Raw genomic sequence first — 16,603 nt, forward strand, 5'->3', positions numbered from 1 at the left:
ACAAGCATTCAAGAAATGTTAATTCTCTCTGTGTATACATCTATACCCACCCTACCCCCAGCCTTGCACCTTTACACTCTTGCAGGAATGACCCAGGAAGTGAACCTGATGCAAATTTTCAAACTGCCAAAAAGATAAATAGAAACTTTCAAGGTCTTCTAGTTCTCTGGAATTCATATATATTAACTTAGACCCTGTATTCATATAGAAAAATTTAGAAAAACCCAATTGAAATGAAATAAAAAAGTGAATGACAATAGAGAACGAAAACAATATTGAAGAAACATTATTCCCAGCAGTAATGGTGATACAATAAATGGTTTGCTGAGTTAATAAATAAATAAATGCTTCTATAATTACAACAAAATGCAGGTATGAGCACAAAAAGAGATCAGCATTTTTTAATTTGTTTATATCAAAAGTGAATTTAACTGGCGCTAGAACACATTTCTTCATTAAATTACCTAGTTACATTAAATCTATACCATTTATTCAATTAAAGCCCACATATGGGAACATCACTGTTAGAGAATCACGTTTCATTATAAAATATTAAATATAAGGACTAAAATATTTTTATACCTCTTTTCGCATTCCACAGTTTGTTTTGGCTTGTTTCTTGGGACAGAAGTTGAATGATTAAGAATCCTAGAAGTAAATCAATACATTAATTCCAAAATACATTAAAGGGAAAAGTGTTTACACATGATATAAAAGATCTCCATAATAAACTGCATCTGGTCCATGAAGATCTCTGCTAGAAAACAATGTTTACATATTATTTAGATCTAATGCCCATGGCTATTATGAAGGAATGAAGCTCATCAACTCTTCCACGCATCTTCTTTCATAAACCTTTTCTTGAGGCCTGGATTATCTTCTAACCATGCTATTGCCCTGTGTATATCTAACTTTTGGCTGAGACAGAAAATAAACAGATGCAGATTGTTTAGGTGCCAGCATGACTGATTTCATTTTCCCAGCACAGCAAATGACACGAGTTATGCTGATGTAACTGATGACCATTTTGCCAAAAGCCAAATAACAAATCTTAATTCTAAATGTAAAGCCATGTTAAAGTTCAATTCTTTAAAGAAAAAGCTCACATTTATTAAACTTTTAATACTCAAATTAAATGGTATTTGAAGAAAACAAAAAAGAAAAAACGATAAACCATCATGAGAGAACTACTTGTCCATAATTTTATAGAATTCTAAGTATTAACCTCTAAGTCAAAAGTAATGAATTAATAACTTTCTTTCACATAAGTCACTAACATATTTAAGAGTTCTATTAAACTTTTAATATCCAAATGAAATGGTATTTGAAGAAAACAAAAAAGAACGATAAACCATCATGAGAGAACTACTTGTCCATAATTTTATAGAATTCTAAGTATTAATCTCTAAGTCAAAAAGAAATGAATAACTTTCTTTAACATAAGTCACTAACATATTTAACAGTTCTTAATATTTGCCTATTTACTATAGATTTAAATGTAACTTACTTTCCAATTTTAAAGTTTAGTCTTACAAGGAATAAAATATGTCTTTTATTCAAAAACCTTTGGATGTCAACTATCATAACAGAGGAGAAAATAATTTAAAATTAAGACTACATATTTACTACTGGAAGATATCACAAGCTAACGATAAGCTGGTAATTACAGACAGCTGGTTAGTCTAAAGAAACCAATCTCCATTACCCCGGTTTCCTCACTAGCTTGGGCGGATTAAAGCCTCCCTAGGAGGCTATCATAGTGAGGAGCAAAGGACAAGTATCACAGGCAAAGCAGCGTGGCTTTGCACCAAACAATTTTGAGATTAATGACACCTTTACTCTTCTTAGTATGGACATATACTAAAATTGCACTTGATCCCGAAATGCAAAAGAACAAAGGTAAAAACTATCTAAGACCATTAGGAAGAAATACATCTTTAAAGAGTGATTTTAAAAAAGGAGACGTTGGGGCTCCTGGGTGGCACAGTCGTTAAGCGTCTGCCTTTGGCTCTGGGCGTGATCCCGGCGTTCTGGGATCGAGCCCTGCATCGGGCTCCCTGTTCCACTGGGAGCCTGCTTCTTCCTCTCACACTCCCCCTGCTTGTGTTCCCTCTCTCACTGGCTGTCTCTCTCTCTCTGTCAAATAAATAAATAAAATCTTTAAACAAAAACAAACAAACAAACAAAAAAAGGAGACGTAACTGTGAGAACTGTCCTGAGGGGTGAATGTCAGAATTATTAACAATGGGAGGTGAAGGGATCAAACTACAATGCCCTCACTACAGTAAATTCTGAATTCTCCTCAAACCACACTTACTAACATTGTGATTACTGTTGTGTATGAATCATATTGGAGCAGAAAGAAAAACAAAGTTGAGATCCACTTACCTATAAAATGTATTTTATATACTTGAGAATTCCCCTATGTAAAAGTTCGTTTGTACAAGGATATTTAATGTTTTACTCTGTGATACTCAGAGTCAAAATAAACATCTACTTTATCTAAATATCTATTCTAGATTATTAACACATTTCCCTAACCCAGTTACTAGTACTATATTTTAAGTAAATGACTACAAAATTCAGCTGCACCAACCTGGCCCTTAATACTTAAGGCTTCCACAAACTCGAGATACCTTGATGCATGTCCTGCTGCTCTGGTCCTCTGGAAGAATTTTTCACTGAATGATGCTCTATAACACAAAGGCCTCCATCTGTATTCACATTTCCCGTACATCAACCAAACCAAAAGATGGGAGAAGTAAGATGTTTTGGAAGAGGACAGGGAAGTCATTAGTAAGGCAAGCAGAAAAGAAAGAATGGATAGATTTCAAGGGTTGAAAGAACCACCTCATTAGTTATAACAAGCTAGAAGTTAACATGATGCTCCTCAAACTGGAATATTCATATATAGGATCAGAAAAAAAAATCACATGAAATAGGTTATGTATATAATTTCTATAATTCTAAACCAAAATAATAAACTTCCCAAAATGTGATTTTCCTTTCCATGATCCTTAATTATACTTCAATATAACTTTTCAAAATTACTTTTTTATTTAGCCATATTACATAGTACTAAGAAGCACATTTTTCGTCAATAAGTGAAAACTCTCAGAACACACTTAACAGCAAATAAAATAATTATTAAAAAGAAATACATATTAGAAAATACTACACAAGTTAGCAGGAATGAACATGCAATGGGAACCAGTCAACTTAAGCTATTCATTGCAAAAGCCCACGTATATCGTAATCTTTTCTTTATGATGATAACCACACAAATTTTAAGAAGCCAGCTAAACATCAACTTATTGAGCCACATAATAAGAATATCTGTATAAGAAAACAAACAGGGGGCACCTGGGTGGCTCAGTCAGTTAAGTGTCCAACTCTTGATTTCAGCTCCAGTCATGATCTCAGGGTAATGGGATTGAGCCCCATGTCAGGCTCCACGCTCAGCGCAGAGTCTGCTGGAGAATATCTCTCTCTCCCTATCCTCCTGTCCCTCCCCCCCAAAATAAATAAAATCTTTTAAAAAAAGAGAAAGAACAGTAGTTATTTCCTAATAATTAGGTAAGAGGGTCGGTGGAAATTTGAAAAATTAGCTAAATAATTTAGAATAGAACATTAAGATAATTTTTTAAGATAATTATTTTAAATTTCCCAAATCACAGTGAAGATTAAAAACTTACAGAATAGCTATTTTAATATAGGGAGCTTCACTGATTCAGAGGGACTTAATACACTCAAATTCAAGTAGAAATAATCCAGTACTTTAACAAGGGGGGGGGTAAAGATTAGCTTCTAAAAACTCAACAATAAACTCTGGAAACAAAGTAGCTTAATCTATGCATCTCAGACAAAGAGGGAGCAGTCTTCTAAAAACTGGCCTTCAGACTCTGAACACTTGTGAGTTATCTACCTGATAGTTTATTTCATCTCCTTTCCCACCCCTTTTCACTATTAATTCTGTGCAATACCCTCTTGTTATTTTCCTAGAGTAGTTTCATCCACCAAGTACTAGTATAAACTTGCTTAAAGAATAAAAGACACTTTTAAGAATAGTATGAACTAAACAACTGGCAAAACTGCTTTAAGAAAATCATCACTGAACTCAATCTAAGCAGTTTTTTTAATTGTCTCTAATTTGGGAGTACATGCATTGCTTCTTTCAGCTGAGAGCTAACACTACATTTACCTTCAACTAGCAGCTAGCTAAAGAACAGTTAAGTAGCATACAGTCAGAGCAGGAGTTCTAGGTGGTACTTTCTGTTATGCGAAGGTAATCTTACTCCACATAAATCATTTTAAATCAAGACAAACAACAAGCAAAAACATTACAATGACTGTGTTAAAACCTAAAACGAAATGTTATAACTCCTGATTGACTTACAATTTTATTTTATCTTAAGATTTTATTGATTTATTACTTAGAGAGAGAGAGAGAGAGAATGCACATAAGCAGGGGCAAAGGGACAGGGAGAAAGAATCTCAAGCCGACTCCACCCTGAGCATGGAGCCTGACACGGGGCTCAGTCTCACGACCCTGAGATCACGACCTGAGCCGAAATCAAGAATCAGGCATGTTATTAACCAAATGAGCCACACAGGCATCCCTGACTTGCAATTTTAAATAGCATTTCAAATTCTTCCTTAATAAAGTTGGAATCTAAAACACAATACAGTGTGAAAGAGAAAATCTGTAACCAGGAAAGGTACAATTAACACCAAATCCTCTAAGGGATGGATATAACTTTATAGAAGTTTACTTTTGATTTTTTTGGACTCACTCAAATCCAGTACTGTGCAACAGCAAACAAAAATTTTAATTATCTACATCTACGAGATGTGAGCAACAGCAATATACTTTAGAAGAAGGGAAGAGATTATTTACTGGAGAAAATACTAGATTCAGCATACAAAAATTCTGAGACCAGTTTAAGTTCAGCCATTAACAGAACAGAATTGGCCAAGGATCTAATTTAAATTGTCTATAAATTATAGATTTTAACAGTAAAATGTGCTCCTTACATTATGACCAGATATCATAAATATTTTAAGGCCTTCCAAAATAAGTTATAATTATTACGTTAATGTCACTGCATATTAATATTTATCTTAAAAGATCTATATTCATATGTGCTAACATCTGAAAAGGCTGATGAAGAGAAACATCAGAGATAGAGAAATTACTTTTGCATACATCTAAAAAAATAAGTTATTTAGAAAGAACATAACTAAATAAATGGTTGCTATTAGCTTTAAATTTGTTAAACTCATCTTCCAGCAATCAATTAACTAATAACAGTATTACTGAGTACCTACCATGTACAAGGCACAGTGCTAGGCGCTATTTTGTACAGATTACAAAACTATCACAAAAATAAAACCTATGAAACATCATTTGATGTTGTTTCTAAGCTAAAAAGAATAATTCAAGTTATAGGAATAGATGAAAAATAGTAGAAAACTGAAAAATATAGAAATGATATATATGACATTGTTAAAATCTAAAATTATACACTCAAATATTATACTTAACATAATCAGAGAAATAAAAATTGCTGTGGGTTCTTTTAAAATCAATATCCTCTGCCCATAATGATAAATACAATTATTTCACCTTTGGGTAGAAGAGACAGAAACTCAACTATTTTTTAAGCTACACAGAGCAGGTGGTGGCTTGCTTCATCGAACCTCTTAAACCATGGGGGCGACCAATACTTTGATTATATTGGAGGAAGAAAAACATACATAACCTCACAAGTAGCCAACACTAAAAAAGGCCAATTAGAAATGAATCATAGGAAAAGATTAGAAAATAAATTTCAAAGAAAAGGGTGAAAGAAAGTTATGGTAGAAAAATAACATGAACTGGGAATGTGGATACATTAGATATAGAAGGGATAAAGAGGAGTGATATTTTCTAGTATGGTTTTTAGTTCTATAAATGTAGTAGCTGTACAAAAAAGGATATTTAGTAATTATTTTTTTAAAAATAGTGGCCCTTAAAAGCAGACATTTGCAATTTGATAAGTTTCAATAGTAATTATTTTTCAAAGCATATCTAAGAGCAAATGCCACTGTACTTAAATTTTAAACGTTCCAAAACATGTTCATGTGACCCACAAACATTTATTGTTTTGGTTAAGAGAAGTAAAATACTTATTAGCTACCCATGTTAACGTACCAAAATTATTCTTTTAATTTTCTCAAAACAAAAAAACACTCGAATATTCTTTATTATTTCGAAACTATAAATGCAGTACTCTCGGTACATGAAGATGGAATAACAGCTGACGCTCAACAGCACAGCAATCTTCTCCTGTATTGAAAATGGACTTTCACTGATTTTATACTCATTCATACATCTTCCTTATTGCCAATGGCATGTATTTGGAGAAAGGCTAGCCAGAGGGAGAAATAGTCATTGACCAAGGAACAGTCCAAAGTGAACCTGTGACCTTCAATTCATGCTGATTTAATCAACCATTATAAAATCCCACTCAATTCTAAGGAGTTTACACGTATCCCAAGTAATCTGGAATCTGATAAAAAGTGCACTACATACACAAACATGTACTTGGGGGGAACCACTTACGATGTATCTAATGCTATTGTGAGCTAAAATGAATATCAACAAATAAATCAGTTATTATTACTTAGTGCACAGGAATAAAAAAGAGACACCTACACAATATCTAAATAAAAGGACTATGTGAGTGTAAGTACGTAATTTTACAGGTCTCTCCTAATTATTTCCTATTGTCTTTTAGTAGTTAGTCCCTTGACATAGACCTTAAGATGGTCCTATTGTTTACTGGAAACTTCATTTGATAATCTTTGAATAATCATTTAATGATTATAAAGTCTGCCTATTTAAATCTCATTACTGAAAAAAATACCTGTTCTTCTGCTCTTGCTGCAATAACTGAGCGGCTATTTTCCTCAAATCAGTTACTTCCTTCAAATCATCATCCTCTTCCTCTGCAAGTAACTGTTCTTTCCCAAGTCTGAAAGGTGACACAAACATGGTTATCCAAAATGTACAGCAGATGATATTTTATGCCAGCTTCCAGAAATAGAAACCATTTATTCATTTCTAATATCACTATGAAAAGCTAAAATCCTAATGTCCCTGTATTTAAAATATTAAAATAAGAAATAAGGAATATTTAAGGAATATAAAAACATATCTTCTACTCAATAGGAAATGTACCATACTGGTGATATTAATATCATTAATGGCTAACAAAGTAAACTGTATTATCATTTTGTAATTTCTGAAATGTGTAATTTAACAATGCATACTCCCCAATCTTGAGTGTAATAAGAACTGCAAAGCTCTAATACGTCTGTCTTTATAAATATCTAATATTATGAAAATTTTATTAAACCACCCTACTTTTATCAGTTTATTCATCATGATGTTCAAAATCTCCATGTAAAATGTTTTAGTAAAAGAAATGGAAAATAGGTCCAAGTAACATTGGCAAATTTGCAGGAAAATGCTCATTAAAATATGTAATTTTTAATCATTCAAAGAGAACAAAGGAATTTTTAAATAAGTTGTTCTCCAAACTCTAGTAATTTTATCCCAAAGGTATTTCATTTAAAACACAGTATCAAATCCTAAGATTTTGTATCTTGACCATATCTTGTATACCACTGTGACACTCAAGTTAATGGAACTGTCTTCATGAGATAAGGTGAGAAAGTAAGAGAAAAATGAAATATAAAGAGTCCAAGACAAAGCAATGTACCACCTTATGGGGCACCAGAGATGACTAATTCATGACTGATTAAAAAGTTACCAATGAGGTCACTGGAGGAAGCACAATGTAGAGAAAAGAGAAAAGCTTAGGGATCAGAGAGAGCTAGGTTTACACCCTAGGTTCTAGTGGATACTATCTAAGTGGTTCTAGGCAAGAGACTTTATATAAGTCTCCAAGCTTCCCCTTCCTCATCTGTAAAAATAGGAACAGTACCAACCCTGTAGGATTTAGTGAAGATTAAATAAGAAAAATGAGGGGCACCCGGCTGGCTCAGTTGGAAGAGCATATGACTCTTGATTGTGCAGTCATGAGTTTGAGCCCCATGTTGGGTGCAGAAACTACTTAAATAAATAAAACTTAAAAAAAAATCTTTGGTGCACCTGGCTGGCTCAGTTGGAAAAGCATGCTATTCTTGATCTCGGGGTCATGAGTTTGAGCCCCATGATGGGTGTAGAGACCACTAAAAAAAAAAATTTGAAACTGTAAAAAAAATTTTTAAAAATAAAAATAAATAAATAAGAAACATGGGAAATCACATAGCACAGATCCTGGTACATGGTAGGCATTCAACAAATGTTCCTTCCTTCCATCCTTCCTTCCTGCAGCTACGAAGCAACTTTATGGAGTGACTGAATACGTCAAGTCATATTCCATTATTTCGTAAGATAAACGATACAGAAAAGATCAAAGTGAAATGATTTTAATAAATACAGAGGTAAATACCCTTAAAATTACTATAACCAGTCTGATGAAATGGAAAGTGTATTATATTAGACCAAGAGTTGGAACACCTGAGTCCAGACACTTGAAACTCCAGGTCTGTTTCCTTATTGGCCAAATAATGCACAAAATCATCTATTTTAAAGAAATGCTAAAGAGATCAAATGAAGCAATGTATGCGAAAGTACAGTCCTCCTTGGTAATGATAATAGGAGAATTATACTTCTGGGAGGTGGGGAAAATGTATATAACATTCAGCTTAATTGCTTACTCTAATTTTCAGTTTACTTGAGGAATGCAGGCAAATGAAATACTTACAAATTAACTATTGAAACATAACAGGTAAATGAACCAAAAATTCTATTTTTTCAAAGTACTCTTTCAAGTAGGAATACCTAACAAATATTTCATGTATAAGTAACATTTCAATTCGAGAATTCCTGTGTGCTTACCTTTTTTCATCTCCCAATTCTTCATTTTTCTGAGATTTCTCAGGACCTTTTTCTTTCCCCTTATATAAAAGAAAGTTATAATTTTAAATCTGTGTGGTGTACTTTTGTGAGATCAAAGAAAATATGTTATTAGTATTTGTTCAAAGTTTTCTTTACCTTAAGGAAAGAGACATATGACCCAATATGTGCATCTCCTTGTTCAGGAACTGCTACATCTTCTGTGTTGGGGTCAATAAAATCATACACCTCTTGGTCTAAGTATAGATTAATATTTGTTAGAAAACATAAATAGTAAACAGTGTGTTTTCATACCGTATCGTTTAGAAAAAGTTGATTTTCTCAGTAAAAGAATTGGCTGAAGATACTATAATTTTTCAAAATGCATTTTTAATAAGGACAATATACATGAAATAAAAATAGCAGACACCATATGAATTACCTTTCTGAGAATCAGGTTTACTTCCTATTGTGTGACTGTCATTTCTTGATGTCTGCTCTCTATTTGATTCTGAGACTTGAGAGTGAAGGCTGATTGTGTCATCATCTGATGGCTGAAAGAAATAAGCACAAAGTACAAATGAGGCATTTTAAACATAGAATAGGATTAAGTTGCTTTAATTTCACATAGGACACGTAGAATATCTGCTTTACATCTCCAGTTCTCAAACCAAAAATTAATATGTTAGGTTACTGCTCTGCTTCTAAAAATGTGCATGTCCTTTTTTTCATTTGAAGTCATAAAATGTAATAATGATATTTTTAAGCAAAATATATCAAGTGTGTGCAAGTGTCTACCTATTTCAAAACTCTAACAAAATTTTAAAATAAAATATCAGCAATAGAAAAGACTCACTTCTGTTGTAGATAATCGTTTCTCTCCATTATCACTTCCAATTCCAGAGTCAGGGCCATGATTTTTATTTGGATAAAAGTCTTCCATACTATGGAAATAGAAATTCTAAGGGCAATTAGGGTTTTCTTCTTAAATAAATACAAACTTGACCTAAAATTTCCCTAGATGATACAGAATGCATTCTCTTGATGTCTAAAATCCTTAAGGACATGAAGGGAAAATATCAGGAATCTTCCTATAAAATGTTTTATTCATAGCCCTCATGTAATATTTTCCCTGATGTGCTCTGTTGTAAAGTGTCAATTGTTGGGCACCTGGGTGGCTCAGTCAGTTAAGTGTCCAACTCTTGGTTTCAGCTCAAGTCATGATCTCAGGGTTGTGGGATCCAGCTCTGAGTCAGGTTCCACGCTCAGCAGGAAGTCTGCTTGAGATTCCTTCTCCCTCTCCCTCCTCCCCTCTCTGATCCTTCCCCCACCCAGCTCGTGTATGTGCACACAGGCGCACGTGCACACACACACCCTCTCACTCGAAAAAATAAATAAAATCTTTAAAGTGTCAATTGTTGGGGCGCCTGGGTGGCACAGCGGTTAAGCGTCTGCCTTCGGCTCAGGGCGTGATCCTGCCGTTATGGGATCGAGCCCCACATCAGGCTCTTCCGCTATGAGCCTGCTTCTTTCTCTCCCACTCCCCCTGCTTGTGTTCCCTCTCTCGCTGGCTGTCTCTATCTCTGTCGAATAAATAAATAAAATCTTTAAAAAAAAAAAAGTGTCAATTCTTAATTAACCTATTACTTCTCCTGAGAGATTCAGAAAAGCAGAGAGTCCTGCTAGAAAATGACCTTAATGAGAGACTTTTCTATTTTTCTGGTTTAACAAATTTCACCATAGAACACTGAAATATTTTTTAACTTCAATTCATAGTTTCTTCATTAGCTCTAAAAATATGCTTTAGCTTTATAAATAATGCCCATCCAAAAATTAAGAGAAAAGGCAAAAAAAAAAAAAAAAAGTCAGCAAAGCAGTGAATAAGCAATTGTTTTGGTATGAGGATAGAGCTGTCCTTGCAAATTTCTGAATTACACAACAGTATGCCACCCAGGTTGCAAAGTATTTTTCACTTTACTTTGCAAATTTACATACATGCAAATTCGCATACACTCTATACAGACCATTTTTTATGTGCCAGGAATTAGGCTAAGTGCTTTAAAGATGATACCTCATACATGCCTTGTTTAAATTCTAGGAGGTTGGTGTTTTCTTGTTTTGCAGGTGAGGAAAGAGAGACCAGAACAGATTAAACAAGTTACTCAATGACCCACAACTTACAAATGGCAGTTTAAATTTGATCTCAAGAATCTAACACTAAAGTCCCTGATTTTAATCACTATGCTATTATTTCTTCCCCAAATACTGATGTGTATACTTCTCAGGAGTGTATCAATAAACTCAGGTAAGCAATTACCAAGTAAGTGTCAGGCACTATGCTGAATGCTTGAAATGAAATGAGATGAATTAAAAAATGTTTGGCCTCAAAGGGCTCTCAGCCCAGAGAGGAAGTATGTTTATGTATTTTGAAGACTATGACAAAGGTCAATATAAAGTACTATGAGAAAAGAGAAATCAATTCTTGGTAAGTTTAGGAAAGGCTTCACCCAAGAAAGTGGCATTTGAGCTTAGTCTTGAAGGATAAAGAGAGGCAATACTTGCTATCATTTATTGAGTGTCTACACTGTATTAGCTACTGTGCCAGATACACATCATATTTTATTTATAATCCTTACATTCTGCAATTTATGCATTATTTCTTTTTACAAATTATTTTTTCTTATAAATTTCTTATTACATATTTCTTTTTACAATATGATTATATTCATATTTAATAGATATATATTTTTTTAATGAAGCTTATAAAAGTTATCTTCCCAGGGGAAAAATGTAAAATTTTTCTAAAAGATTATTTATTTGACAGACAGAGAGAGAGAGAGCACTAGCAGGGGGACCGGGAGAGGAAGAAGCAGGCTCCCCGCTGAGCAGGGAGCCCAATGTGGGGCTCGATCCCAGAACCCTGGGATCATGACCTGAGCTGAAGGCAGACACCCAACTGACTGAGTCACCCAGGTGCCCTGAAAAAATGTAACCTTTACTGAATATTGTTTCTTGAACTAGTTGCCTAGCACATATTTAATCCTCACAACAAGCTTATGAAGTGGGTATTGTTAACATTTTAAATAAAGAAACAGGCTCAGAGAGATTAAATAACTTACACAGGCTACAGAGGAATTAAGAGGTTAAACCATGATTAGAACCAAAATCTATCTGCCACCACTGCACAATAATATATCCATGTACTATACTAAAATATATGTGTATTTGTAATAGTTGACAATGATAGTAATAAGCTATTTGTTGAGGAATTGTTTGGGTTAGGCATTGTGTTAAGTACTCTATCTACATTATTTAGTTTAATCCTGACAGCATCCGTATGATTATTTTCCCTTTTACATGCAAGGAACCTAAGGACTAGAGACGTTGTGACACAAGACATAAAGCTATCAAGAGCTGGAGAAGGGCTTCATGGGCATATGTGTCTGACTCCAAAAGCTGATATACTTAACTACTATAATGCCTACCTATGTAGAGTAAGAGTTTACAAAATAGTCAAGGCATGGAAGGCTATTCTAGGTAGTAAGAACTATAAAGCCAAAGGCATGAGTGTCAAAGTGGAAAGTGCATACCTGAATCTTCTAAGTAGTTCAATACAGGCTATGAGTAGGAAATTAGCATACCCAAGAGTCACCTCATTAAATAAACTCTATTAACCTGAGCTATTCTATAGAGTAGCCACTAGCCATCATATATGGTTACCGAGCATTTCAAATGTGGCTAGTCTAAACTGAAATGTGCTACAAATGAAAAATACCCGATTTAAATGTTGAAATGATATTTTGAATATACTGGGTTAAATAACATATTATTTTTTAAAGATTTTTTTATTTTTTAGTTTTTTTAAAGATTTTATTTATTTATTTGTCAGAGTGAGAGCACAAACAGGGGGAGCAGCAGGCAGAGGGAGAGGGAGAAGCAGGCTCCCCACTGAGCAAGGAGGCCCGATGCAGGACTCAATCCCAGGACCCTGGGATCATGACCTGAGCCGAAGGCAGACGCTTAACTGGCTGAGCCACTCAGGCATCCCTAAATAACATATTATTAAAATTAATTTCACCTGTTTCATTTTTACTTTTTTTTAATGGATTACAAGAAAATGCAAAATTATATATGTAGCTTATATTACATTTCTATTGGACATCATTGCTAGAGACCATCTCCAAAATATATCTCAATCCTGTCCACTCCTTTTCATCTCCACTGTAATCACCCTATTCAAGACCCCTTGATCTCTTAGAAGTACTTCAACAACCTAACTAGTACCTGTGGTTCTGCTTTTGTTTACGTCCAACCTGTTCTCCTTATAAGAGCCAAAATAGCTCTTTTTTAAAACATAAATCAGATCATGCTATTCTCCTGCTTGTAACTGTCCACTGACTTCCCATTGCACTATAAGTAAAATTCAAACTCCTTACCACAGCCTCCAAAGCACCCACATGACTCGAGCCCTGACTACTTCTCCAAAATCAACTTGTACATCTGTACCCTTCAGCCACTCTGTTCCAATCATGCTGGTCTTTCAGTTTCTTTAACACACCAAGTTTCTTCCTAACGTAAGGCCTTAGCAGATGTCATTCTTTCTGTCTGAAATGCTCTTTCCCCTCAGTCTTTACACAACTAGCTTTTCTCCTTTCAGGTCTTGACTTAAAACCTCACCTTCCCAAAGCGACATTTACCGACCACACTCCTGAAATATGTTTCTTTCCTTCACAACACTTGCCACAATTTGCAATCGTATGTGTGTATGTGTATATTTACTTCTTTGCTTTGTTTGCTGACTAACTCCTCCACTACACTGTGGACTCCATGAGGGCCAACACCAAGGAATACATCATTCAACAAAACATACACTGAGCCTGCCAGTAGGCATTTGACTGATACTGGGGGTTTTTTTCCAACTGATACTTGTGAAATAAATAAATGACTAGTTTAATGAATGCCATTACTAAAGCATATTCATTTTTAAATAAATATAAAGCAAACTAATAGAGGTTAGAGTATGAATAAAGTCTAGTTTTTGTAGAATTGTTTGGTCTATTATCATTCACAATAATAAACAAATTAATCTTTAGGTATTAAATATAATGTTTAGATATTTAATTTTACTTAGGCAACAGAAATATTTAAGAAAATGTCCTATTTGGGAATTCAAGAACAGTACTTAAAATACTGTCATTCCAATTAGTCTAAATTTTGGCACGAATAAAATGACAAACCTTTTAACATTTTAGGCAAGAGTGTAGTCTCCCTTTCTGTAGTCTCACCCCATTCCAAATTATTTTCCATATTAATGGATGGAATTATGTTTCCATAAAATCTTTCAGACCAACCTATATCCCAAAAGGATGAATTAAAAACAGATAGCCAAATCTACCATTTCAAATCTCAGGAGGAGATTTTCATATCATACAGAGTATCAATATCATACAGAATATCATAAAGAATACCAATGATAAATCATCTTTGAGCTAGACATAAAAAATAAAGAAGATGAAGAAGAAAGGTACCCTAAAATCTCTTGCTCTTCCACTAACCTCAGTTCAAAGTCAAATTCCGTAGTTATTACAATACTGGTTAGTACAATAGAGTGATGGTAGTAGAGAAATTAACAGTTGTCAAATGCGGAGAAATTAGTGTTTCTGTACTATAATGTCAAACGTTTACATTTTACTACTAAAATATTAGTGCTAATTAATATTTTGAGAAAATCCCAAATTTATTCTATTATCACAAGTTTCATTCTATGATGGTGAGATTTCACTTTAGTCAGTTATTGATTTTAACACCAGGCCAATCAATCTAAATATATTCAGTACACTCAAGATTAATAAATATCTTCTACATACAGAGAAGATATCAATCATGAAATGAGACTGTAAGAATATTACATTACCTGTCTGTGAGAGGCTGGGAGGGCATTCTTTTACTCAATGATGGAAGATCCAGAGAATCTGGTTTCTTATCCATTCTGCAACATGCTTGGATATTTAAGTATTTGAATATGTGTACTTTACCCTTTAAACATATCTGTCAATAAATAATTGAGAAAGTAGATTTAATTATATAGGTCCAAATATAAGTTTCACCTACCAATTTATTTATATATTTTAATAATCTTAAAATTATGCTGAGACATCACAATCATAATACTTTACATATTTGAACAATTTGTACTGCTGATACTTTATAAAACATTTGACAATAATAGAAACTAAAATTCTTTCACTGTTTCTATTCTTACTAGAAAAAAATAAGTGAATTTTTCTATATCTCACTCAGGTTTTCTTGCCAAAAGTACAATATACAAATCACTAAATATAAAATCTATAATTCATAAAAGTTGCTTTTATTAGAAAAAAGTGAAAAGAAATATAGTCATTGCAGTGATGAGAACAGAAAAAAAAAAAATTACCCATGTAATTCTTTAAAGCAATCTTATCAGGGGCATGTGGGTGGCTCAGTCAGTTGAGCATCTGCCTTCAGCTTGGGTTGTGATCCCAGGGTCAGAGATAGAGCCCTGCATCAGGCTCCCTGCTCAGTGGGGAGTCTTGCTTCTCCCTTTCTCTCTGCCCCTCCCCCTACCCCTGCTCTCTCTCAAGTAAATAAATAAAATCTTTAAAAAAAAAAAAGTAATCTTATCAAAACCACTAAATTGTTTGGTCTAAACACTGGAAGAAAGTTAATCAAAAGAATGTAAATATAGAAAAAATTAATTTGTTGAAAGACACATTAGTAGGCCAGTGAGAATAAAATAGTTTTTTAAATGGCCAATTCAAATAAGGTAATATCCTGAAAAGTCATTTTCATTGGCGATGGAGAAAAGGAATAATAAGGGGTAAAATACTATGTGAAAGAAAGTATTCTATATAAAAAAGACAGACAATGAGCAGTAAGAAAACAGTAAGTCAGCTTTACAAATGTTAACTGCAGTCACCATGAGTAATATCAAATAAATATTTCTCAAAAACTATAATCATGGGGCACCTGGCTGGCTCAGTAGGAAACACATGCATGCAACTCTTGATCTTGAGGTCATGAGTTCAAGCCCCACGCTGGGTGTAGAACTTACTTTAAAAAAAAATGTTAAGAAAACTATAATCAAAAATGTTTTGTTTTATGGGCTCACATAACCTACAAATATATGCAAAAATAATCAACAAAGAAAACAGTAAGAAACAAAACAGTAGGAAAAGTACATTTAAAGGTAATTATCATTCCTGGTATAAAGAAAGAATGTTTCTTAGATAATTGTAATAGACACCAAATCTGACCTGACCACTGAAAATTTTCATTTAAAAGGAAAACTTCTGAGCTATTAGAATATAAATATACTACCAATTAAGATATATCCCATTATCTGTATAAACCAAAAAATAATTATCTTTCATTACCAAATTAAATACTGGTGAATTCTTTTCTTTTGTAAATTTTTTAAAGATTTTATTTATTTGAAAGAGAGAGAACTCATGGGAGCACAAGCAGAGGGAGGGGCAGAGGGAGAGGACCAGCAGGGAGCCCTACGCAGGGCTCAATCCCAGGACCCTGAGATCATGACCTGAGCTGAAGTCACATGCATAACCAACTGAGCCACTCAGGTGCCTCCTTTTACAAATTTTTTATTGTAGTAATTCATGT

The 16,603-nt window shown here is 33.8% G+C and overlaps 1 protein-coding gene across 2 annotated transcripts in view; it reads right to left on the reverse strand.

The window, feature by feature from the left end:
- Positions 1–16,603, reverse strand: part of LRCH2 (leucine rich repeats and calponin homology domain containing 2) — a 108,692-nt gene that overhangs the window by 47,383 nt on the left and 44,706 nt on the right. For both annotated transcript variants that reach the window (XM_026478860.4, XM_026478858.4), the window contains exons 6-12: positions 14,862–14,995; positions 9,804–9,891; positions 9,390–9,501; positions 9,107–9,204; positions 8,951–9,009; positions 6,909–7,016; positions 583–648 (exon numbers count right to left, since the gene is read on the reverse strand). In XM_026478860.4, coding sequence (XP_026334645.1) covers positions 583–648; positions 6,909–7,016; positions 8,951–9,009; positions 9,107–9,204; positions 9,390–9,501; positions 9,804–9,891; positions 14,862–14,995 — 665 coding nt within the window. The remainder of the gene's footprint in view (positions 1–582; positions 649–6,908; positions 7,017–8,950; positions 9,010–9,106; positions 9,205–9,389; positions 9,502–9,803; positions 9,892–14,861; positions 14,996–16,603) is intronic.

The sequence above is a fragment of the Ursus arctos genome, chromosome X (genome assembly GCF_023065955.2).
Source record: "Ursus arctos isolate Adak ecotype North America chromosome X, UrsArc2.0, whole genome shotgun sequence".
Classification (NCBI taxonomy): domain Eukaryota; kingdom Metazoa; phylum Chordata; class Mammalia; order Carnivora; family Ursidae; genus Ursus; species Ursus arctos.